Here is a 27,403-nt window from a genome sequence, read left to right as displayed (position 1 = left end):
GAGGACAGTATTTGGACAACAAGCTTTTAGGTGTACATGGATCCTCTAATAACTTCAAAAAAAGTCAATGATCTCTAAAAAAGGAGAAAAGAAGCACACAGAACATTCATTTCAGTATCCCTTAACTGAACAGCAACATGAACACTTTGAAAGCGACTGTGGGACTGTCACAAATAGCTGAGGAACATATTACACAACTATAATAAATACCGAATGAACCTGCAGTGATGGAACACTTACAATACTACCCTACAAAATGATAGGCAAAAGGAGTTACACATATTGTGATCACAAAGAAAAATGGATCATCTTTTTTACTTCACTGCTTAAAACCAAAGCAGAGGAAATAGCTCAGTTCAAAGTGAGATGGAGAACCAGATTTTCCTTTCATTAAGTGAAATTTATTTAATGTTAATTGTTATTTTGACAAAGAATATGCATGATTGAATGTGAAACAATCTCATGCTGAAGTAGACTGGTGCTCAGGTATTAAACAATGTAGAGAGACAGCTGACTATCTTGGAAAAAATCCTTTGGTGACAAGTCACAGGAGACAAATCCTATAGGCTAACAACAGCAATGTTCAAAATATTGAATTATATTGATTTTATTGTATAGCAGTCCAGATGACTATTTATGGCTACGTACTGCTAGGTGTGTCCAAGACTGAAGGCTGATTTAAAAATTTTTTAGATCAGTTGCTAAATCACAGAACGACCACTTGGGATGCTTCAGCTATTTCCAGTCATGCATTCTTTCACCCATTTCCAGTTTGAATAAGGGAAGTCATTATCTAGGAGACACTTCTGTTGCTGAAAATAAAGGCTAGACCTGCTGGGTAAATATAAAGGCTCCCTCAAGCACATTGAACAGATGTGCTTATACAGTTTTCTTGGCAGCAGTATGGAAGTTGTTTGCCATTGCCTCCTTCCCAGGGTGTTTTTGTAACTTCCCAGAATAGCCAACAGCCCTTAATTGTCTCATATCCACTAGAAAACAGGCCAGACCCCGCTTGGCTTGTAGCATTGGACAAAGTCATCCAGGAAGCTGGTTTTCAGGATAGATGTGAAACATTTTGACCTTGAAAAGGACTCATTCAGAACTCAAAACAGACGCTTCCATATATACCAAAAGTGGTCCAACCTCAAAATGAGCCCTGAGTGTTTCAGCAATGGCAGATTTTTTACCAGAACTTTCACAACAGGTCTTTCAAAGATCAGAAGTGAAGTCAGACTACTGCTGGAACATTTGAATATCGTATATCAAAGTCAGGACATTCCATGACAAAATGCTTCTATTAACTGAGCTTTGGGGTCTTACCTTTTGTAGGATATAGACCTACCACTATATCTCTGCCTATAAGACTGTTGTTTTTCTCTTTCAGCCTAAATGTTTCTAGACAAACAGATTTAATGAAATCACAAGTTAGCATGTCAATGGACCACTTTAGTACTAAAGAAAACTGTTTATGAAAACAGGGACTGGATTTGACTAATCAGGAAATGATGAAATGGAACCATTGCTTGTAGTAGAAATAGCTTGAAAAAATTATAGGTAAGTGTTCACATGGCCAATGATGAAATGGTAACTAGTTAACACTATGCAATGAAGAATTTCAATTTGGTTTACAAAAAACAAATATCTGCAACTGAACTGATCTGTTCTTCAGTTTTGTTAGATCGGCGCAGGAAAAGGAAGACGCGACCAGCTCGTTACATTAGTAACTTTATTTGGAACAGAGAAACAAGACTGGCTGCGCGCTGCCGGAGCTCTCCTTATATTCACTCCGGCAGTCGCACCGCCCCTGACAGTGATTCAAACTTTCCCGCCCGATGGCTGGTAGACAATCCGGGCGGATGTCCTTATAAGGACATAACACTCCTCCCCTCTTAGTCCGGAAACAGTCAATGTTCATCAATAAAAGTCACGTAATCACGCAGGTACGTAGGACGCCTCGGCACCCTAGTTGACCTGCGCAGTCTCACTTCTTCCTCGTCCCCGACCCGGACGGACAGGGCTCCTGTGTCTCCTGGTTCCCTCCCCGGAACCGGGCTCGGTTCGGCTGGCGAGTGTGCGGGGTCACCCTCAGCGCCTCCGGCTGGACCGCAGACCTTGGATGGCTGGTTCTGGTGGTCGTCCTCCTGGCCTGTGGATCTATCATCTCGTCGAGGCTGCTCGGTTCCGACCCGGGAAGAGCGTCTGAGTCTCGGTAAGTCCCAGGCTGTCACCTGCTCCTCCCCGGTCTCCGGGGCGCTGTGGTTCGGCTGCGGTTCGACTCGTTGTCATCTGGGGGGTGGTTCGGATCGGTGCCCTCGGGTCCGGTCTGCCAGCGGTGGGTGGTGTTGGCTTGTGTCATGCTGTCCGACCTCGCAGGGGTGGCGCAGGTCCCCTTGGTCGGGCTGGCGTTGGCCTACCCCGTCGGGTCGGCGGTGGTCGACCTGGTCGGGATGTCGTTGTGGGGCTACCTCCACGGGTCGGCGGAGGTCTCCCCTGCCGGGGTGGTGCAGGCCTCCCTGGCCGGGTTATTGTCGGCTTTCCCTTCGCCCTAGTCCCTGGTCTACCGCAGGTTGGTGGCTGGGGTCATCTGGGCTGGGTTGTTGTTGCCGGGCTGTCTTCTGTGCTGGGCGGGGGTCCCTCTCGCCGGGGAGTCGTGTGCCACCCTCACCCATGGGCTGTGGTGTGCCCATCTCGGATGGTCCTGGTCTACTCGCCTGGAGTGGAGGTCTCCCTGGCAGGGCTGACGTGGGTTGCCTTCGCTGGCGGGATGCGATGCTTCCGCTCTGGGCAGGTCCCGGTCTACTCGTGGGCTGGTTTAGTAGTCCCTCGCCCTGTCGTGCCGGGTGCCCACCTCACTGGGTTGGTGTTGCCATCCCCCATGCGGCTGGCCCCGGTCTACCACTCTGGACTGTCGGTGTGTTAGCGCCTGGTAGTGTGCTTGGCCGGCCTCGCCGGGGTGTGGTAGGCCTACCTCGTCGGGGTGTCGTAGGCCTACCTCGCAGGGGTGTCGTAGGCCTACCTCGCAGGGGTGTTGTAGGCCTACCTCGTCGGGGTGTTGCAGGCCTACCTCTTCGGGGTGTTGTAGGCCTCCCTCGTCAGGCTGGTTTTCTTGCGCTCCCCCCCCACCTTTTCCGGAGCTGGTCAATGTGACGTCTACAGACCTGTCCATCTTCCAGCTCCACGGTGTAGGACTTGGGCCGGTTGTGTTGTCTATCTTCCCCTTCAGCCACTTAGGAGAGCTGTTGAAGTTTAGCGCGAAAACCGAATCTCCCTTGCTGAAGGTGCGAAGCGGGCGGCTGGTCGTTGCGGTCACTTCTGGGCTGTATTGGGGGTGCAGCCGGTCCAATGGTGACCTCAACCTTCTGCCCATCAACAGCTCGGCCGGGCTCTTGTGGGTGGTGGCAAGCGGCGTGATGTGCTGGGTGAGGAGGAAGTTGTCTATTCTTTCCTGCCAGTCTCCCGTGCCCATCTTGGTGAGTGCCTCCTTGGTGAGTCTCACCATTCATTCCGCTTGTCCGTTCCCAGCCGGCCTGTACGGGGCGGACAGGGCATGGCGGATGCCCAGTCCTGCCAGGAATGCCTCCATGGCCAGGGATGTGAGTTGCGGGCTGTTGTTGGAGACCAGCACATCCGGTAGTCCATGGGTGGCGAAAAGGCGGCGCAGGGCCCGGATCGTCGCTTCCGTGGTGGTAGATGCCATGGGTACCACCTCGAGCCACTTGGAGAAGGCATCTACGACGATGAGGAGGTGGCGCCCTTGCATCGGACCCGCGAAGTCGATATGGATCCTCGACCAGGGGTTGCTGGGGGTCTCCCACCACTGTTTTGGCTTGTGGCGGCGCTGGGTGTACTTCTTGGCACGGGTCACATCTGGAGACCCATTCTTCGATGTCTCTGTCCAGTGAGGGCCACCAGACGTAACTCCGTGCCAGGGCCTTCATGCAGACGATGCCTGGGTGCCCTTTGTGTAATGTCTCTAGCGCCCGCCGTTGCAGAGTGCTTGGAATCAGCACCCTGTCTCGCCATAGCAAACAGCCCTTTATTGTGGACAGCTCCTTCTGCTTCCTGACGAATGGGCTGAACTTTTCCTCCGTCTTCTCAGATGGCCACCCTCTGAGGACCCAGGACTTCACTTGGCAGAGTGTGGAGTCCTTTTGGGTGTGGACGGCCACATCTGCGGACAAGACTGGACAGCTGGCGTCGTCGTCTATGTGGAAGAGGTGGAGCATGGGGGCTGGGTCTTCTACTGGATCCTTCAATGGGCATCTACTCAGCGCGTCGGCGTTTCCTATGGCTGTGCCTGGCTGGTGCACGAGCCTATAGGAGTAGCCAGCTAGGAAGATGGCCCATCTCGTCATCCGCGGGGACATGAAGGTTGGGGTGGGTTGGTCGCCTGCGAGGAGCCCCAGAAGTGGCTTGTGGTCGGTTACTATGGTGAAACTTCTCCCGTAGAGGTATTCATGGAAGCGTTTCACTCCTGCAACGATGGCCAGGGCTTCTTTGTCCAGCTGGCTGTAGTTGCGTTCCGCGCCGGACATGGTCTTCGAGAAGTAGGCTATTGGGGCTTCGGAGCCGTTGGGCAGTTCATGGCTGAGGACTGCCCCCACCCCGTAAGGTGACGCATCGCAGGTTAGCTTAATGGGGAGCGTCTCATTGTACTGGATGAGGACGCTTTTGGAAGTTAAAAGTCCTTTCACGGCCCGGAATGCTGCTTCCTCTTCTTGGCCCCACTTCCAGGAAGCCGCTTTCCCCAGCAGGCGGTGGAGTGGCTCAGCAACTGTGGCTTTCTGTTTAAGAAACATTGCATAGAAGTTGAGCAACCCAAGGAATGCCTGAAGTTCCGTTTTGGATTGCCCTCACTTTTGATTTGGTGGGGTGGATGCCAGTGCTATCTATGAGATAGCCCAGGAACTCGACTTCCTGTACTCCTAGGATGCATTTATCTCTCCTGACTCTCAAGCCCTTGACCTTGAAGCGCTGCAGGACAAGCCTGAGCCTTTCAAGGAGTTGTGCCTGTGACTCTCCGGAGATTAGTACATCGTCAAAGTATGGCACCACCCCTGGAACACCTTGGAGGAGGTGTTCCATCATTGATTGGAAGATGCCGGGGGCAGCGCTGACTCCAAACTGGAGACGGTTGCATTTGAATGCCCCCCTGTGTGTGACTATTGTTTATGCCTCCGCCGTTTTTTCGTCCACTGGCAGTTGCTGATAAGCCTGGGCCAGGTCCAGTTTTGCAAAAATTGAGCCAGTTCCCAGGGAATGCAGCAGATGTTGCACCACTGGGACTGGGTATGCGCTCTGTGCCAACGCCTTGTTGATGGTACAACGATAGTCGGCGCAGATGCGCACAGACCCATCATGCTTCAGTGGGGTCACAATGGGGGTCTCCCATGAGGCATGATTGATCGGTTCCAGGACGCCCTGGGCGATCAGCTTATCCAGCTGCTCGTCTACTTTGGGCCGCAGGGCAAATGGAACCCGGCGGGGCTTCAGCCTAATTGGGGTGATTCCCTTGTCCAGATTAAATGAGATTGGCCTCCCCACAAATTTCCCCAGTTTACCATCGAAGACTTCTTTGAACTCTTCGATGAGGTTGTCGAGTTCATCCCTGCGAATTTGATGTATGCCTCCGATGGATAGCCCCAGCGGCTTAAACCACTCCACTCCTAGCAGGTTCTGTCGGCTGTTCTCCACGACTGTGATGGGAAGCTTGCCTTGGAACTCGTTGTAGGAGACTCGGATGTTGGCTCTTCCTAAGACTCCGATGGGGTTTCCCCCAAAATCGACGAGCTTGGAGTGTAGTGGCTTCAGGTCTCGCTTGCTGATGCTGGGTTGCAGGCGCTTCAGCTGGTGCCAATCCATAATGGAGTAGACTGAGCCCGAGTCTACCTCCATTGAGCAGGGTAAACCTTCCACGTGGATGGTCACGTGGAACTTGGTGGCATTGTCCGAGTTTGTGTGGGCGATGGTCGTCTGGTGGACCGCTCCGCTCCGGGGAAATTCATCGTCTCTGCGTCTAGACGGGCCAGAGGACCGTTTGGATGATCTCTGGTACTCTTTCGATTTTCGCGGGGACGGTGGCTGGAGGGTTCTGAGGCTGGTTCCTCGGCTCTGCAAGCTTCGGCGATGTGACCCCTTCTGTTGCAGCGTCTGCAGGTCGCATCTCTCCACTTGCAGGTTGCCCTGGCATGGTCCCCTCTGCAGCTGGCACAGCACTCCCCCTTGTAACTTCTTTGGGCAGTTTCCCGCCTTGGGGGTCTGGATACTTTGTGGACGGTGGACTCCTCCTCCGATTCCGATCCAGCTGTGGAATCCTCAGTTGATGATTGTTTTGTGGAGCAAATCTTGTGGATTCCCTTCACTCTGCTTACTGCGGCTGCCGCTTTCTCTGAGATTTCGGATGCGGTGGCTTCCTCCACCACATCCTTGAGCACGAGTTTCTTCCTGCTCAGGAATTTCTTTTGCAGGCCTCTGTCCCTCATGCCGAAAACCACGCGGTCAGCGATGGCGTTGTCCACGTGGTCAAACTCACAGCTGGCTGCGATTTGGCGCAGGGCGGCCATGAATTCTTTGATGGTCTCACCTTCCTTCTGGTCCCTCTGATGGAAGGTGAAACGGTTCGCCACTGGTGTTCCAGTTGGGGCATAGTGGTCCTCCAGGATCTGCAGCAGGTCCGTCCATGGCACTTCTTCGATGTCTCGTGGTGTCTTGAGGTCGATTGCCATGTCCAGGACTTCGGAGCCGCAGTTAGCCACGAAAATGCCCTTTTTCCGGTCATCATCGGCATCCCTGATGTTGTTGCCTCTCAGGTATTGCCGAAATTTGACCACGTAGGATTTCCACTTGTCCTTCCCTGGGCGGAAAGGAGCAAGGGCTGGCAAAGTGACTTCAGCGGATGCCATGCCTACGGAAATGCCTACGGTGGTTTCAGGTGCTGGTGTCTTGGTCTTGTTGGCTTGGCGCCACGAGGTTCATCTCTTGCTCTAATCCTTCGTCGCCAGTGTTAGATCGGCGCAGGAAAAGGAAGACGCGACCAGCTCGTTACATTAGTAACTTTATTTGGAACAGAGAAACAAGACTGGCTGCGCGCTGCCGGAGCTCTCCTTATATTCGCTCCGCCAGTCGCACCGCCCCTGACAGTGATTCAAACTTTCCCGCCCGATGGCTGGCAGACAATCCGGGCGGATGTCCTTATAAGGACATAACAAGTTTCATTAACCATAGACAGTAGGGTACAGAGATAGAGAAGTTTAAATCCTATTTAAGTCTGTGGGATTCCTGGATGGTCTCAAGTAAATAACAGAATAAAAGAGAATAACAGAGTTGGAAAGGATATTGAAGGTCTTCTAATTCAGCCTCCTGCTCAAACAGGGGACCCTATACCATTCTGGACAAATGGCTATCCAGTCTCTTCTTAAAAACCGCTAGTGATGGAGCACCAACAACGTCTGAAGGCAACCTGTTCCACTAGCTAATTGTTCTCATTGTCAGAAAATTTCTCTTTAGTTCTTGGTTGCTTCTCTCCTTGATTAGTTTCCATCCATTGCTTCTTGTCCTGCCCTCAGGTGCTTTGGAAAATAACCTTTTCCAAAGGTTCTTTTTTGTGGCAGCCTCCAAATATTGGAACAGTGCTATCATTGCACCCCTAGTCCAGAGGTGGGATTCACTTGCCTTCCCTACCGGTTCGCAAATGTGAGCACACATGCACATTTGCTGGCTTTGCTCGCACATGCTTCCTCTGTGCATCTGCATGGCCTTCTGTGCATGCTCGTTGCTTGCGCATTACATCTGGGCAGGTGGGCGGAGCCTCCCGCAGTTGCCATTACCGGTTCGCACGAACTGGACAGAACAGGCTGAATCCCACCTCTGCCCTAGTCCTTCTTTTTACTAGACTAGTAAACCCGTTTCCTGCAACCGTTCCTCATGTTTTAGCCCCCAATCCCCTGATCATCTTTGTTACTCTGCACACTTTCTAGAATCTTAGCATTTTTTTATATTGTGGCGACCAAAACTGGATGCAATATTCCAAGTGTAGTCTTACCAAGGCATTATAACATGGCATTAAAACTTCATATGATCTTCATTCTATCCCTCTATTAATACAGCCTTGGATTGCATTGGCTTTTTTGATAGCTGCCAACACACTACTGGCTCATATTAAAGTCATTGTCCATTAGGACTCCAAGATCCCTCTTGCAGTTACTATGAAATTAGGTGAAAATAAAAATGTGCAAGGGCTATTAGCAGATCCATTACTTTAGACCTGAGAGTTATTAAAGAAAAAAGGCATTTGAAACTTGGCAAGTCAGATCACGCCATGACTGGCCTGATAAGAAATAAGATTGGAGACAGATTAGTAACTCAGATCTTTTCTTTTACCTGATAGAAAAAGAGTAAAAGTGAGAAGCATTTATTTTCTTTTAAAAAGATAATTATAGATTTTGGTATCTTCTTTCTTTCTGCTACAAAAATGTCCCATGTGCTCCCAAATGGAAGACTGAATATTATTTACACTATCATCTGAAACAACCAAGAAGCAATACAAAAGACAATCAGCCTCTGAGGACATAAGAAATTAGTTCAATTTTCATTTCTAAAGAATGAACACAAGCTATACTTGTCTTGTTAGAGATCTACTCCCAAGATCAGTGGCAGAATCCTTGTTTATTCATAAGGCTCAAAGACAGCCTGTGACTAAGAACATTTCTACACTTCACCTTTAAGTTGTCATGGCAGCTGAACTTTAAGCCACCTTAAAACATCTTTTTGCAAATGTTTACAAAGTATTCAACCTGAAGACTTCTATTGAACAAGTCCCCTTCTGCTCTCCCATCTTTTCATACAAGAAAACCACTGTCAATCACTGTTGCTTCTGTAAGATCCATCCATCCATCCATCCATCAATCCATCCATCTATTAAATTTATGTGTTATCTATCAAGTGACTCTGGGTGGCTTACAACATGATAAAAGCAACAATAGAAAACCTTAAAGCATTAAAAATTAAAATGTAAAAATGCCAGTAGTGATTATAGTGATTATAATATTGGCCTGTCAAGAGGAAGACCACTGGTTTGGAATCCAGCACAAATATTATTCTATTTTATTTTTATAATTTCCCTGTTTTTTTTAAACAAATTCATCAATGTTCTATTTCATCATTTTTTTTATTACATTTGACAACTGCTTGGTTTTTAACTAAAATCAATTACAACCTAAATGAAAAAGTACTGTATTTTTCACACTATAAGACGCACTCCCCCCCTCAAAAAAAGTGGGTGGAAATGTATGTGCGTCTTATAGAGTGAATGTTGCCAAAGCCCTGCCCACCCACCGGCCCCCACCCTTCGGCCATTTTCAGCCTCCACGTGCCCCATTTTTGGCCTCCATGCACCGGCGGTAATCGGCAGCACCTGCAAACCCAACCGCCTGGAACGGGCCAAAAACGGGATGCATGAAGGCCGAAAACGGGGCATGTAGAGGCCGAAAATGGGTCTCCACATGCCCATTTTAAAAGAGCCCATTTTAAAAGGGGCGCAATGGCTAAGACACTGAGCTTGTCGATCGAAAGATCGGCAGTTCAGCAGTTTGAATCCCTAGTGCTGCGTAATGGGGTGAGCTCCCATTACTTGTCCCAGCTTCTGCCAACCTAGCAGTTCGAAAGCACATAAAAAATGCAAGTAGAAAAATAGGGACCATCTTTAGTGGGAAGGTAACAGCGTTCCATGTGCCTTTGGCGTTTAGTCATAACAGTCACATGATCACGAAGAAGTCGTCAGACAGCGCTGGCTCTTCGGCTTTGAAAAAGAGATGAGTACCGCCCCTAGACTCAAAAACGACTAGCACATATGTGCAACGGGAACCTTTACCTTTATCTTTATTGTTGCTTTTATCATGTTGTAAGCCACCCAGAGTCACTTGATGGGTAACATATAAATTTAATATAGATAGATAGATAGATAGATAGATAGATAGATAGATAGATAGATCTTACAGAAGCAAAAGTGATTGACCGTGGTTTTCTTGTATGGAAAGATGGGAGAGCAGAATGGAAGGGGACTTGTTCAATAGAAGTCTTCAGGCTGAATACTTTGTAAACATTTGCAAAAAAACACACGGAGGCTGAAAATGGGACGTTCGGAGGTGACGATAGGCAGAGGTGGCAACAGCGGCGATGATCCCCGCAGCCTGGAACAGCTGATTAGCGGTATTCCGGGAGGCCAATCCAACCACCAATCAGCTGCTGGTGCTAAATCAGGCTGTGATAATGTGCTGAAGCTGACCAGGCTGTTTGCTATCTGCTGCAAAAAATAGTACAAAAAATACCCTCCTACAAGAACTGATCACTACATTTTTCTGGGACATTTTAAAAAAACTAATATTTTAAGTAGTAATTTATTTTTTTTAAATATCCAGTAAATAGTTTATATTTAATATTTAAATAACAAGACCTGGCAATGACTTGGGAACTTGAAGAAAGCAGGAAACTTGAAGAAAGAAACAGAGGTGTAAATTCTGGCTACACAGGATCAAGGCTTAAGAACAAATGCATATAAAGCCAGAATTGGGAAGACAGCAACAGACAGCAAATGCCACTTCTGCAAAAAAATGCTGAAGAAAAGTGGACCACCTTGTTAGCTGCTATAAAACTACAAATAATGGTATAACACAGTAGCAACAACGGTGCATTGGGAATATCTTCAAGAAATACAGTTTGCCTCCTAGCAAGTATTGGTAGGACCACAAAGTAGACTACAACAGGAAATGAAATCATTAAAGAGCTCTGGGATTTTAGAATTCAAACAGGTAAGTTCTGCCACACATAATCCTGTCATAAGTTCAGAACTGGGTTGTAAGTAGCTTTTGGGGGATCCATTATAATTTTGTACGGTCACTAAGCGATCGGTCATAAGTTGAGGACTCCTGCAACAGAAAATGAAGAAGCTAAAGTGCTCTGGGATTTTCGAATTCAAACAGACAAGCATTTGCCATATAACACCCCAGACTTAATAAACGTCAATAAGAAAGAACAAAGTCTGCCTAGTGGATGTGGCAGTATCTGGAGACAGCAGAATAGAACACAAGGAACTGAAGAAAATATAAAGACCCACACGTAGAAGTAGAATGAGTGTGGCAAAAGAAAGCAAAGGTAGCACCAAAAGGCTGTCTTGGTTGTAATTTCAAAACATTTGAAGCACCATTGGCATGGACAAAATCAGTCAATTGCAAAAGGTAGCCTTATCTGGAACAGCTTACATTCTATGAGAATACTTTTAATATTATTAAATAGCAACATCTGCCTATTGCAGGTCCTTGGGAAGGACCAACTGGCAAACAGAGTCTAAATACCAGGCAACCGAACACAGTATTATTTCTGGCAAATTTCAAACTACTGATTCTTGATTGTCAAGCAAATATTCTAACCATTCTGCTACAGAACACTACTCTTGTGGACCCCATTAGTCAAGGAATTTTGGCTGGTGAGCAGGGGTGAAATGCTCCCGGTTCGGACTGGATCGCCCAATCCAGTAGCGATGATGGGTGGTGGTTCGGAGAACCGGTAGCAAAAATCCCTGACACACACACACACACACACACACACACACACACACCATGCCCAGCTGAGCCACGCAATCATCAAAGGCTTTTAAAATTATTTTTAAAAGCATTTTTTCTACAATCTCTTCAGCCAAAAAAATGCTTTTAAAAGTAAAAAAAAAAGCCTCTAACGATCAGGCAACTAAGCTGGGATCGTCAGAGGCTTTTAAAAGCATTTTTTTAATGCTTTTAAAGTGCTTTTAAAATGCTTTTAATGCTCGGCCGAAGAGGTTGTAGAAAAAATGGTTTTAAACGTAAAAAAAAAAGTTGGCCATGCCCACCCAGTCACGTTACCCCTCACCAAGCCACGCCCACAGAACCGGTAGTAACAAATTTTATATTTTACCACTGCTGGTGAGGTCCAGAAAAAGACTTTTTCTGCTGTGGCTCCTGACCTCTGGAACAATGTGCTTCCCAAGGTAAAAAAGGCACCCACTCTTTTGACCTTCCAAAAGGACTTGAAGTAATGGGTCTGCCAACTGGCCTGGGCTCCAAATGAAGGTGTGGAGATTGTTAATATTTTAGATATGACTCACCTCGCTGTGCTCACTTGCTCCCTTCCTCTTCATCATGGACTGAATGTTAAATATATGGCCTCTATTTTATTGTTTTAATGTTTTATATGCTATTTTTATTAAATGTTTGCATGCCGTCTAGAGTTGCCTAAGTTTAATAAATAAATAAATTGGTAATAGTAACTTCAGTAAAGATTAGAGAACTGCAAAGTTGGCCATCACTGAGTGGGTCTTTCTGCTGCAGTGTCCACTAGACTATCAGTGCAGATGCATTGAAGAGGATAAACTGAACAGAAGCATTTGAGCTGCCAGAAGCCAGAAAACATCCTGTTAAATGCAAAGCAGGAGAATAATTGCTAGAGCAGCAGTCCCCAACCTTTGCGGTTTGGTGCCCTGGCTGGGGGGGAGGGGAGGACGGGGAGAGAGGAACCGAGCTGCATGAGTGTCTGCCCGGCACACGTGTGCAGCTTGACTCACGTGAGGGTGGCCAAGCACACACGTGTGCATACAGTTTGACTTGCACAAGTTGAGCTGCACATGCATGCTGGCCTGCCACTCATATGAGTTGAGCTACGCGCATGTGCACTGGCCCACCACTCACATGCCCCAGTTGCAAATAGGCCATGGCCCAGTAGTGAGAGGTTGGGGACTCCTGTGCTAGAAGTTGCATTCAATATGCTAGAGATGAGTAGAGGATGTCATCTTCCATTTCTGCTCTCCAGCAATGTTTGATGGCCTATTTTTTTCTTTTTAATTTGATTTATATGCCGCCCTTCTCCGGAGACTCAGGGTGGCTTACAATATGCTAAGCAATAGCCTTCATCCTTTTGTATATTTATACAAAGTCAGCTTATTGCCTCCACAACTGGGTCCTCAATTTACCTACCTTAGAAAGGATGGAAGGCTGAGTCAACCTTGAGCCTGGCGAGATTCGAACCTGCAGTAATTGCAGGCAGCTGGTCTTAATAACAGGGTGCTTTAGACCACTGTACTACCAAGGCTCTTCTTATAACAGGGCAATTTGGCAGTATGGGTATAGCCTATGCAACCAGGTTCTTGTAAGATGAAAAGTTAACAATGTCAATGTTTATCAAATGTACCTATTTCCAGTTTGTGTTATATCTTCAGTGTTTACACAAAATAGCAATAACAGCAGCAGCTAATGTGTATGTATTTATACCTGTTTCACCCAAGGTATTATGTTCTTCTTAATTCTCAGTTCCCTGCTCTGAGCTTCACTCAGTCCTAGACATTTCCCAATCTGCTTATCTGAGAAGCCGATCTGCTTCGCTCTCCTCAGGCTTTCTTCTGGAACAGAGTCACTGTAATCAATATAAAAAAGAATGCATAATGGATACAGGTTTCATGTTCTGCTCCTATATTTTTCAGCCTCAAGGGAGGATGAAATGTACATTGAATAAAGTAAAAAGCAGAAAAAATGGTGGAGAGCAGGAGCCAAACTCAAATCTTTTCTTATCAATAAATCCCACCCATTCTCTTAAGCTGCTGAGTGCTTAAAATATTGCTGTTTCCTTGGAGAAAGTATGTGATCCAGAACAATAATTGGCTGCTAACCCAATTATCTGGGATACAAACAGTTTTCTCTGAGGTCAAGTCTGACCCGTAGCTTGCCAAGAGAGTCAAAACTATTTCTTTGGGTATCTCTCACAAGTAAGCAATTCTGGAAGGAATTATTCCACTGTTATATTATACTCTTCAATTCCAAAAATGTGGAGATTTATTTACTATCCGTTTTAATTATTTATTAATCAAGAGAAAGCTTTAAAAGGCATCATAAAACATTATACACTACAAAATTCAGTTTGTATTATTAAAATAAAAGCAGAAATGGTAGTTATACCCAATAGTTATCTCATACCTAATATCTTTTAAATATTCCTAATTCATTTATTCCATATGAGTTGGTTAAATCTGTTGCAGTATTAAAATATTTTATATTTTTTTACCTAATCCAAAACAATATGTAAAGGTTTTCCCTAAAATATCATTATCTGTGTCCAATTTTATATAACCCACCCTCACTCTCATGTCCTAGTTGCTAAAATCCTGTTCTTTTCTCATAAGTTCCATTTCCACCAGCTACTTTTACCTGCAATATAAGAACAATTTGTGCATTCACCAACATATTAATATTGTATACTAATTACATCAGTTTATTATGAAATAGGACCATGAAAACTTCTGAAATGGTGCTTGGTTTCTTTAATAATTAGAATAGAATAGAATAGAATAGAATAGAATAGAATAGAATAGAATAGAATAGAATAGAATAGAATAGAATAGAATAGAATAGAATTCTTTATTGGCCAAGTGTGATTGGACACACAAGGAATTTGTCTTGGTGCATATGCTCTCAGTGTACATAAAAGAAGAGATACATTCATCAAGAATCATAAGGTACATAAGGTACAACATTTAATGATAGTCATAGGGTACAAATAAGCAATCAAAACATATTAGGAAACAGTCAATATAAATCGTAAGGATACCAGCAACAAGGTTAAAGTCATACAGTCATAAGTGGGAGAAGATGGGTGATAGGAATGATGAGAAGATTAATAGTAGTGCACCAATAGTGCACCAATCAAGGTTTCCACCTTCTTATACCTTCTGCCTGAAATAATTGCTAGATTTAAATTGTCATTTTAAATTACCAACTTCAGGTATGCACAGCTGTTCCATTATGAAACAACTGTAAAAGTAAAAAAGCAGTTTCAGGGTGATGAAAGAGCTGGCAGGTGTGTTTTTAAAGACACTGTCTATAATTTTTAAGAAATCTTGTATCTGGGATCAGAAGCTAAGTAGGGTCAGCCAGTTTAGGACTTCAACCAAGAAATGCCAGGGCTCCGGCTAGACAGGAAAGTTTAGTGGGGGAGTCATAGGGCACAAGAAATCATAACCATGAGAGAATTTCTTTGGCAGCACTACCTGTGATCTGATCCAAGTAATGGAAGATAATCTGAAATTGAGCAAATAGTGAGACAAAGCTGCTAAAAAAGATCATGTCATCTTGGTTTTGTAAGGAAATAGATATACTGAAATACTAGAATTAGTAGAAACTTGTTATTTGTTTCCTGCAACATATATATGTATGATATATGATGTCTTTGTATACCTGCATGCTGTAAATATTTGTTTCCTGGAACACATACATATATTATGCCTTTGATGTTGTAACACAAATATCCACATTGACTAACTTCCTGGAACAAACATATACTGTTATTTTAAACAGATTAAGGAATAGGAGAAATAAAACTCCTCTGCCTTCAATTTTCCTAACCAACGTACGTTAACTTGCTAATAAAATGGATGAAATACTCCTTTTAAACAGATTCAATTCTGATTTTTACAATTCAGCAGCCCTATGCTTCTCTGAAACCTGGTTAAATGAATCAATTGAAGTTAGCAGCCTGCATATCCCAGGATTTCAGATTCAACGATCAGACAGAATTGCAGAAACATCTGGTAAAAAGAAGGGAGGAGGATTATGCTTATATATCAACAACAGCTGGTCTCAGGATATAACTATAATATATAAATTCTGTGACGAAAACCTAGAGACATTAATTATCAACTGCAAACCAAAATATTCGCCTCATGAATTTTTCTCATTTTTTCTAATTGCTGTTTATGTCCCACTACAAGCCTGTGTAAACAAGGCATTACGAACTCTAGCTGACCAAATTATGGAGGCTGAAGCCAAATACCCTGATTCACTGGCCATTATTTTGGGAGATCTAAACAAGGCAAACTTAAAGAAAGAGCTACCAAAATACTTTCAGCATGTCAACTGTCCCACTAGAGGCACGAATACTTTAGACCATTGCTACACAACACTAAAAGATGCTTATCGGTCTTTACCATGAACAGCTGTAGGACACTGTGATTATTGCACGATTCACCTTGTACCTGCTTACAGGCAAAGACTTAAAACCACAAAACCAACAATTAAATCAGTGAAGACTTGGATTGAGGAGGCAAAATTAAAGCTACAGGCTTGTTTTGACTGCAGTGATTGGAATATTTTTGAAGATACCTCTGCAGACCTGGATGAACTCACAGATACTGTAATCATATGTCAGCTTCTGTGAAGACCTATGTGTACCGACCAGGAACTTGCGAATATACAATAACAACAAACCTTGGTTCACAGTTAAACTTAAGCAGCTACGTCGTTCCAAAGAGGAAGCCTACAGAAAAGGTGATAAAATGCTGTACAATCAGGCCAGAAATGTATTAACAAGGGAGATCAGAGCAGCAAAAAGAAGCTATTCTGAAAAGCTAAAGTTCTCAACAAATCAACCAGCAAACATGTGGAAAACTATTAAAAATATCACCTGCTACGGCAAACCTCCTTCCCAGGCTGAAGGAAATGAGCAACTGGCAGATGACCTGAACATGTTTTACTGCAGGTTTGAAAGGAAACTACAGCCACCTATCTCCACAACCCTCATCTCAGACACACCAGCAACAGCCAAACCTCCTACAACTGACCCCATCCCATTGGGTTCATGACCCCTAGTGCAAGACCTATTTCACAGACAAAAGCCAGGAAAAGCTCCAGGCCCAGAGAAGGTAACTCCTTCTTACTTAAAAGTCTGTGCTGACTAATTGGCCCCCATCTTCACCCGTATCTTCAATAAATCACTAGAGATGTGCCATGTTCCTTCTTGCTTCAAATGCTCTACTATCATCCCAGTGCCGAAAAAACCCACCATCAAGGAACTGAATGTCTACAGACCAGTTGCTCTAACATCTGTAGTCATGAAAACCTTTGAAAGGCTAGTGCTGTCCCACTTGAAAATCATCACAGATCCGCTGTTAGACCCCTTGCAATTTGCATACCGAGCAAATAGATCAACAGATGATGCTGTTAATATGGCTCTGCACTACATCCTACAACATCTTGAATCTCCAAAGACCTACGCAAGGATCCTCTTTGTAGACTTTAGTTCAGCATTCAATACCATCATTCCAGACACACTTCTAACTAAGCTAAACTAAAAGAGCTGAGGTGGCGCAGTGGTTAGAATGCAATACTGCAGCTACTTCAGCTGACTGCTAGTTCAGCAGATCAGCGGATCAAATCTCACCGGCTCAAGGTTGACTTAGCCTTCCATCCTTCCAAGGTGGGTAAAATGAGGACCCAGATTGTTGGGGGCAATATGCTATTTAGTATACTGTCTTTGGTGTAAGCCGCCCAGAGTCCTCGGAGAGTGAGTGGCATAGAAATATGAATAAAATATGAATAATAAACCAGCTACAGGTACCTGAACACACTTGTAAGTGGATCATAAGCTTCCTAACAAACAGGAAACTAAGCAGAATCATATCAGATACCTGTACAATTAGCACAAAGGCCCCCCAAGGCTGTGTGCTCTCCCCACTTCTCTTCTTTCTGTATACCAAAGACTGCATCTCTAACTATCCATCTGTAAAACTACTGAAGTTCGCAGATGACACAACAGTGATTGGTTTCATTCGAGACAATGATGAATCCGCATACAGACAGAAGGTTGAACAACTAGTCTCATGGTGCGACCAGAACAATCTGGAACTGAACACATTCAAAACCGTAGAAATGGTGGTAGACTCTAGAAGAAACCCTCCCATTCTACCACTTTTTACAATACTGGACAACACAGTATCAACAGTAGAGACCTTCAAATTTCTAGGTTCTACCATATCACAAGATCTAAATGCTAACATCAAAAATGTCATCAAAAAAGCACAACAAAGAATGTTCTTTCTGCGCCAACTCAAAAAGTTCAAATTGCCCAAGGAGCTGCTGATACAGTTCTACAGAGGAATTATTGAGTCTGTCATCTGCACCTCTATAACTGTCTGGTTTGGTTCTGCAACCCAACAAGACAGACACAGACTTCAGAGGATAATTAGAACTGCAGAAAAAACAATTGCTACCAACCTGCCTTCCACTGAGGACCTGTATACTGCACGAGTCAAAAAGAGGCTGTGAAAATATTTACAGACCCCTCACATCCTGGATATAAACTGTTTCAACTCCTACCCTCAAAACGACGCTATAGAGCACTGCACACCAGAACAACTAGACACAAGAACAGTTTTTTTCCCAAATGCCATCACTCTGCTAAACAAATAATTCCCTCAACACTGTCAAACTAGTTACTAAGTCTGCATTACTATCAATCTTCTCATCGTTCCTATCACCCATCTCCTCCCACTTATGACTGTATGACTGTAAGTTTGTTGCTTGTATCCTTACGATTTATATTGATATTGTTTCCTGATTGCTTATTTGTACCCTATGGCTATCATTAAGTGTTGTACCTTATGATTCTTGATGAAAAGAGATTTTCTTTTATGTACACTGAGAGCATATGCACCAAGACAAATTCCTTGTGTGTCCAATCACACTTGGCCAATAAAAAAATCTATTCTATTCTATTCTATTCTATTCTATTCTATTCTATTCTATTCTATTCTATTCTATTCTATTCTATTCTAGCTCTTGCCTGCATGTATCTTGTATGTGTTTGGAAAAGCTAACCATTTAAGCTTGATCAAGATTAAATGCTATGTTATTCAAGCCTCTGTTTATGTTTCTTGTTTGGCATTTACAGTATGAGCTTAAACATATTATTATTGGACCTTACTGTTTCATTCACTATAGCATCATTTCCCAAAACAGAGGAAATGATTCTCCTGCTCTTTTTTATTAGACAAGCTACTCTGAAATTCTTCTAAGCTCCACATCTTAAGAAAAATATTAACCACAGAAGCACATCCAGCGTACAGCAAGCAGGATGGGGAGGGAGTTGAGATGGGCTGCAAACAATGGTTACATGAAATATTAAAACTGAATTTGTTTGGCCTGAAAGATATCAAAGAAAAACTGGACAAGAGTCTTCAAATATCAGAAATTGAGAATTGTTTTCTGTTTATCTCGTGTTTTGCTTTGCTTTGCTTTGCTTTGTTTTGGAGCTACATTTTAACAAAAAAAAAAGAGAGTGAAAGGCTCGCATAGATTTTGAGCTCTTTTGCTACTTGTACTTCTTGTTAAGAAGGTCTTTGCTGAGAAATTTAACTTTCAAGTAAATAGGCTTCACCACTTACATTTTCTTTCTCCTTTAGATCTATGGTAAGGAGCTTGAAAAACTTGTGAAAGCCTATGGTAAGATATTCCTACACATACAATAAAGAAAAATGACTTCCTTTATAAAATTGTAGATGTTTAGTAACATGTAAAATGATTTGTAAGTTGCATAAGCAGGAGTAGAAGCATGAAAATAAAATCATGCAGGCATTGTAAGATGACCCTGGAGGAAAAGGAGAGAAATAACAGAAACCAGCCTACTCTCTTTTCTTTGGTGTGAAGGAAGTGGTATAGGACAAATCAACTTTTGCACTAATAAAAGTAGTAGTAGTAGTAAAGTTGGAAGATGTGCAATCTCACCCTTACTTCTAAGAAAGTATCACTTAATTCAGATAAAGAAAATGTAGAGTAACATGCTTAGAATTATCTCCCCTCTCTGTTACTTTCTGTATTTTAATAAGAATGTGCCTCAATGAAAACAATTGATACATATACTGATTGGAACTTAGTTCCAAATCTGTTTGAAGTTCAGTTCTCCAAATATTGATCATTAAAGTATAATTTAGAAACTTACATCATCATCATTAGTAGTAGTAGTATTTATTATATTTTTATGCCTTCCATCTCTGCTACAAGACGACTCTGGATGGCTTTATATTATATGTAAGATAGAATGACAATTTGCAAATGAATTTAAAAAAAAAATCAACCCAATGTATCAACTGGTCACTAGCTGTTAAGGTAAGTTCAAAGTTCATTATGATGCATCGCTTAACTTTGGTATAAGTATGGTCTCAGGACACTTGGGCTTGTACTCCTGTCTTTTTGCTGACTCAAATAGATTCTCAAGAATAAAGCACTCTCAATGCAAGAGAATTTTCATTCACTATACACTACCTGTATATACTACTTGTAATGAATGGTCCAAAGCTGCTTGTGTTTTCAAAAGGCAACTGGACTTTGTTTTCCTTGGATGTTTTGCTTCTCAATCAAGAAGCTTCTTCAGTTCTGACTTGGATGAGAAGCAAAACATCTTCAAGGAAAAGCAAAGTCCAGCTGCCTTTTGAAGGGAAAAAAAAAGCACCTTTGGGACAACCATGACCTGGATGACTGAGAATCTCCATAGACATATACCTGTAATGGAATGCATATTGTGATAGCCCAACACTAATCAGGTCTTCCTTACTTGTGTCCATTATTACAACCCAAATACAGGTAATCCTCTACTTACAACCATACATTTAGTGACTGTTTGAAGTTACAACGGCACTGAAAAAAGTGATGCATGACCATTTTTCACATTTACAACTGTGGCAGCCTCCATGTGGTCGTGTGATTAAAATTCAGATGCTTGGCAACTGATTCATATTTATGACGGTTCTAGTGTCCCAGGGTCATGTGATTATCTTTTGCAACCATCTGACAAGTAAAGTCAATGGGGAAGCTAGATTCACTTACCAACCATGTTGCTAATTTAACAACTGTGGTAAGAAAGATTGCATGTGCAGTGCGTGCCAAAAGCACACTGAGCACACATGTGCAGTACACACCAAACGCACACTGTGTACATGCATGCATAGTGTGGGCCAAATGCACACTTTGCACAGAAAAAGGAGGCTTAACAAGGTAAGTAGAACAGCGAGGGGGGGAACAGTTGTGCCACGCGATTTAGATTCGCTAGAAAGCAGGATTTCCGGTTCACTCGAACAGATGTGAACCGGTAGCATTTCACCACTGACTATGGTGTGATACAATCACATAAAGATCAGAAATTAACATTTTAAACACAAATAATTTTGGTGCTTCATTGTTTAATAGTAGGAGCAACAAAGTTATAACCCCACTGCTCCCAATTATTTTGAAAGTTTGCTTACTGGGGATTATAACTTCTACTTAGTTCTGATACACAAAGCAAATCCATGACCTCAAAAGTGTAACTGTAGTTTTAAGTATATATCCCTTTTGCACCAGATTTCAGTTGGTGAATCCCTTAATTTTAATTAAAAAGTAGATCTCACAAGCCTTAGTTTACATTATCTACCACCAGATCTGATACCGTATGAACCCTGATTATCCTGAGAAGTGCCAAAGAATGGAAAAAAGTGTGTGAAAAGCTCATTGCTGCAGTTGATACCTTTTAAATGTATTTCTTTTGTTTTAATGCAATGCCAGAGTCCAAATTAGAGTGAAACAGACATTTGAGAAGCAGCCGAAATGCTCTCGAAAGTCTCAGGCAGAGGGTTTTCTGATCACATGACCTTTTTCATTGTTGAAGATACCACAGACTTAACTGGAAATTAATTGCTTGGAAAAGGTAAGCATTTCCCAAGTTGATACAGACAGATCAACTTAACCAAAACTGGAATTCCATTGGCATAACATGAGCATGCACACTTTACATGGCATATGCTCACTACATCTTTATAAACATGCAGGTATATTCACCCTGTCACTGTCTTAATAAGGCTAAATTCACTTTTTCCACCTTGTAACTGAATTAACCCTTTATCATGCTAAGAGGCAGTGATCAATATGTTTGGCACCATTTTGTTTTCTATATTTGCTTACCTAACAGGGCGATTTGAACTTTAGGGCTAAAAACAGGTGTCCTTAAGTGAGACAATCAAGTATTTTACCCACTGCAATAATCGTTTAGTGGTTAGATGCTGCTGCTTGGTCTCTAACAAAAAGAAGCCTCCTATGTTTTCCTCTTTATAAACAATGCAGACTATTCCCTTTACACTCACAGCCCCCTTCTCTTTTCATCTTCGAGGACAGGTCTTTATTGCTGCAAGGCGTTGTTTTGTTTTGTTTAAAATTCTACCCTATCATCTCTGAAACTCCATCCACTCACATTTCGTCTTCAATAATAAATGATAAACGGAAATGGAATAAATTCTCCTTAATGAGGAAATTTTCACCTAGCACAGAGGAACTGAGGAAATCTATTAACTGACTCAAGGAATGCTTGCTGCATTGCAATTACTGAAGGGAGCCAGAACTCTGCAGTACACTCTTCTCTTCCGCTTGACTGATTTTCATCTGATCCACTGGTGCCTGCGTAATACCAAACCATGCTGTAATATGCAACTGAGCACCCCACACTGAAGGGCTTCACAAAGTTATTATTAATAAGGGAGGAGGACAAGGCGCTGCAGAAAACAGACCAATGGTCAAACTCGGAACATATGACCCAGGTGTATAACCAAGTGCTTAGTATAACCATACTTAAAAAAGCCTTTGTTTTTTTTTTTAAAAAGTTTTAAAAAAAAAAAGTTGCATCCTGCAAGGAAACTACAAACTAGAATTCTGCAGGGAAAACGGTCACTAATTAAGTAACTAATTAATGGTCCTAATGTCCCTTTTTATTCGTATCCATTTCATGTATTATCTGTTATTTTATATATGCTTGACAAATAAAATAAATAAATAAATTTTATCAAGCAGGCTTTCTCAGGAAGATGGCAGACTAAAGATGGTTCCACAAAGAGTGGAGCTGATGATTGTGGCTAAGAAGAAGAAGCTGATCAACAAGTAAGATTGCCCACATTGTGTTGCATACAGCTGCTCCAAAGCAGTGTTCACTAGAGGGTGGGGGAACGGGGAGATGAGAGAATTTGCCATTCTGATCTAGCTGCAGTAAAATATTTAAAGGACATTAAGTTTGCATTTCCTTTACTAACCATTGTTGCAAATTGCATATTAATTACTTTAAAGAAGTTTGACACCTTCAAAATGACAAGACTGGAAATGCATTCAATCCTTAATATAAGAAAATTAAGATGTATATTTATAAGATTTTCTGAAGGCTTGTCTTCCTACTCCATCACAGAGAATTTTAAGAAAAGATTGGGCAGCCATTTGTTGGACATGGTTAGGGTCTCTTGCTTGAGCAGGGGGTTGGACTAGAAAACCTCCAAGGTCTGGAGCTCACAGTGTTGTATTTTCTAAACTGGTGCCATAATCACTAGACCAAACTGGCTGCTGTTATGTTGAGTGGTTCTTTTTGAACTTGCTGATATCTGGATTGCAAAAGATGTTGCATATTGTCTATGGAGATTCTCAATCTCCAGGTCATGGTTGTCCCAAAGACACTTCTCAAAAGGCAATTGGGATTTCTTAGTTTTTTCTTGAAAACATTTCTTCAGAATTGAAGAAGTTTCTTGGATGAGAAGCAAAACATTTTCAATGAAAATACTAAAAAAGTTGCCTTTTGAGAAGCACTTTTGGGATATGTTGTGTATTGGATTTGCTTACAGTTAAGAATTGAGATATGGAATGATGAGTTTTATATTTGTTAACTAATGTCATTATTTTAGGTCCCTGCTTGGACTTTTTGCTGACACTTGCATTGGAAAAGATGTTGCATATTAGACTCACCTATAGTTGAGAATTAAGTTATGGGATGAAGAGCTTTATACCAATTAATTAACAGGAGGTAAATAGATTGTGAGGTTGTTTATATTTGTTGGATATAGGAGTGGGAATTGTTTAGATTTTCAATTCTCTTTCTAAACTTACTTTTCCTTGCTTTTTTCATCTTTTATACTTCCTACTTTTCTTTTTCACTTGCATTATCTTTTACTACTGTACTTAAAACTTTTAATTAAAAAAATCTTACAGAGAGGAAACACCACCAGATAAACATTCAGGGAAGAAATTCTACCTTGATCAAGAAACAATTAAGGAGGAAGCCACAGACACACAGACACACACCCAACAAGACTGAAAGAGTAAGCTACTATATAGGAATAACCAACAAATTCCATTCTCCCTGGGATGTAATGTCTAAACTCTAAAGAAAAGCAATCGCACTCAGATAACACCAAAAATTCAACAGTTCAATCTTGAGCTAGATATGTTTAAAGTCTAACATAGCTAATATGTAGCTCAACCTTGAGCTACATATTATTCAACTCTAATGTAATCAGACCCAGGAATTTACTAGGAGGTGATTTACTAGGAGGGGCAGCTGCAGCAGTGATTGGTCCCTTCCTCTGTATCTTGAACAATGATAGATAAAACAGGCAAAATACTTGGAATGACAAGAACACGAAAGGTTTCCACACCCAGGTATGACCTTGGAAGTCAGTGAAGTAATCTATTCTTGTATATCTCAGTATTTCAGAAATGGAACTTTTCTCCTTCCTTTGACTGCAAAAGCATGGGAGAGCAGAAAAGAAAAAACCAGCCAATGTGGAATTATTTGCAGAAAATGTAACCTCTGCATATACATGTCCATCCATCCATCCATCCATCCATCCATGGTTTCCTTGCCCCCAAATTCTGGGATAGGCATGCTCATTTTATGTATATTTTGACTGATATGTAATGCAATCTAATGTCCTTTATTTTAAGTTTATTTTGTTAGATATTATACTGCTTTTAATTATACATCATCCAGAGTCAATTTGAACGGGGGTAATATTATACCTTGAAATTATAAACAAATATAAATAAATATACTAGGAACTGAATTTATATTCCTGGAAACATGACCCCACAAATAATATTTCCTTTCTGTTGCTTTCTCTGCGCATCTCCTTATGCACCTATCTCCAAGTCAGAGAGAGAAAGAGAAATTATAATATCACAGCAGCTGATCTGCGATTCTCAGTGTTTTCTTTCAAGTTTCAATTTTTTTAACTTGAATAACTGTTAGACAAAAGTAAAAAAGGCATTCTCTTGCCTTTCTTCTTCCTGCCAAATTTGCTCCTCAGAGGTTCATGTGGATTTACTCAATCAGTTCTGATGTTTCACACACTTTAGAATAAGCAATTACAATAATGAAATTGGGGCAAATATTGTTTGTCTCCTTGTGTCAAGGAGACAAGGTATAACTACTTTCCTCAAGAGGAATCTTATTTAAAAGACAGCTTGTCAGGTTATGTCAGGGCCCATTACAGTAATGGAAGGTGTAAAATAACAACAATCCTCACTTTGTCTTTTTCAGCATTGATCACTGTAATTGGGTAGATTTGGGTCATAAAAATATTCATTTGTATTTTTAACACTTTTTTTAAAATATATATTGTTATTAATTTTTAAACATGTGGAAATCCTTAATATATATCACTTATCAATCAAATGTCAAACAGATTTCTAAACCTAAGGCGGGGGGAAGTAATGATTATCAAATGTTACAAAATATCACTTAATCTATGCCACAGAAAAATATACTGCTCAAAAAAATAAAGGGAACACAAGCAGTAGACATCTGAGATCTGAATGAATGAAATAGTCTTATTAAATACTTTATTCTTTACATACAGTAGTTTATACACTGCTCAAACAACTAAAGGGAACACAAAACTACTGTATGTAACGAACAAAGTATTTAATAAGGCTATTTCATTCATTCAGATCTTGGATGTCTTTTGCTTGTGTTCCCTTTATTTTTTTGAGCAGTGTATATTAAGTGATTTATTGACAAGTAGATAAAATTGGCTTTTCAAAAATGAATAAGTTGTATATCCCTTGAATACAATATTTAATATCAAAAATATTATTATTTTCCCCATTTTTCAGAATTATTATTTTACCAACAATCCAAATCTTATACAGCCATGACTCCTCAAAAAATAGTAAGATTCCAAAGTTTTGGGACATAATTTAACATAGTACTGATATTTACCAAAAGATACTTATTTTTTTAAAAAAACAAACTTGAAATCATTAGCTAACACCACATATCAGATGGGATCAAAAATTAGAAAAAAGTACCTAGAATCCTTATGAGTCCAAGGTTAACTCAGCCTTCCATCCTTCCAAGGTTAATAAAATAAGAGCCTTGATAGTACAGTGGTCTACGCACCCTGTTATTAACACAGCTGCCTGCAATTTACTGCTGGTTCGAATCTCTCCAAGGCTCAAGGTTGACTCAGCCTTCCATCCTTTCTAAGGTAGGTGAAATGAGGACCCAGTTTGTGGGGGCAATAAGCTGACTTCGTATAAATATACAAAAGTATGAAGGCTATTGCTTAATGCATTGTAAGCCGCCCTGAGTCTCCGGAGAAGGGCGGCATATAAATAATAAAAAAAAAAGAGGACTCAGATTGCTGACATTGTAAACCACTCAGAGACTGCTGTAATGCTATCATTTCAAAACGGAAGTAGTTTCTCACTTTTTTCCATAGTGAATGGGTATTGGCCCAATCCTCCCCTTCCCCCCTTGAATGCACAGAATAGACTTTGTTGGCAAGTAATCTGTACATTTATCTGTACAATATGTGTACATGGAAGGACAAAAGAAGACACAAGGCTGCTATTTCATGAAATAGTTCTTTCATATAACATGCTAAACTTCTGCAACTAACTCCTATTGCAAAGATTTCAGTGGTTATTAAAATGCAAATCTGGTTATCCCAAGGCTATCCTTTATTATCCTGAAAGCTTTGTATTTCTCAACTCTGTGGGAAAATGTTTTGGTTTGTAACCTGCCAATAGAGTGACATGATTTCATAGGTAGTTAAGGATGAATACGAATCATAGCATGTCTCAAATATTTATCAAGAAGGGAAGCAAACACCATTCTTAGGATCACACATCTTAATCAGATATGATTGAATCAGTATCTATATTCTTAACTTGCGTACATTGTAATATAACTCTTGTACAATATTTAAATTTTAGATTGCAGCTCATGACTGAATAATTTGGAACCAATTTTAGCTCATAGAATAGACCAGTGATGGCAAACCTTTTAGACACCGAGTGCCCAAACTGCACATGCGTGCATGCCCAAACTGAAAGATGTGCGTGAGAGAGCAAATGTGCACATGCATGGACATGCATGCACACATGCGCAGCAGACACCCGAAGACCAGCTGGCCGACGGGAGGTGGGGCATCACCTGGCAGCGCAGCAAGATCTTTTTCTTTCATGAGCTTCTGTTTCGTCATTTGCAGGGAAACATAAACTCATGAAAGAAACACCAAGGAGATCTGACCTGGGGCAACGGTGCATGTGCCAGCAGAGAGGGCTCTCCGTGCTACCTCTGGTACACATGCATAGGTTCACAATCATGGGAATAGACACTGGATTATCATCCCCTATTGAAAATAAATTATCTCAATTATCATTAACATTATCCAATTTCAGCTAGCAAATAATCTCAGTAATGAATAAAAGCATGGGTTTATTTTTCTTTGTTCCTTTTTTAAGGTTCAGATTTAAAAGAAAGTGCCTAGATG

The 27,403-nt window shown here is 41.9% G+C and overlaps 1 protein-coding gene across 1 annotated transcript in view; it reads right to left on the bottom strand.

Annotated features, from left to right (window-relative positions):
• CPS1 (carbamoyl-phosphate synthase 1) overlaps window positions 1-27,403 on the bottom strand; it is a 176,711-nt gene that overhangs the window by 63,864 nt on the left and 85,444 nt on the right. Inside the window, exon 22 of the mRNA XM_034432365.3 lies at window positions 13,293-13,434. Within this exon, the coding sequence (XP_034288256.2) occupies window positions 13,293-13,434 (142 nt within the window). The remainder of the gene's footprint in view (window positions 1-13,292; window positions 13,435-27,403) is intronic.

Source organism: Pantherophis guttatus, chromosome 1 (genome assembly GCF_059756535.1).
Source record: "Pantherophis guttatus breed Tessera chromosome 1, ASM5975653v1, whole genome shotgun sequence".
Lineage (NCBI taxonomy): Eukaryota > Metazoa > Chordata > Lepidosauria > Squamata > Colubridae > Pantherophis > Pantherophis guttatus.
This window is presented reverse-complemented; position numbering and strand designations above follow the sequence as displayed.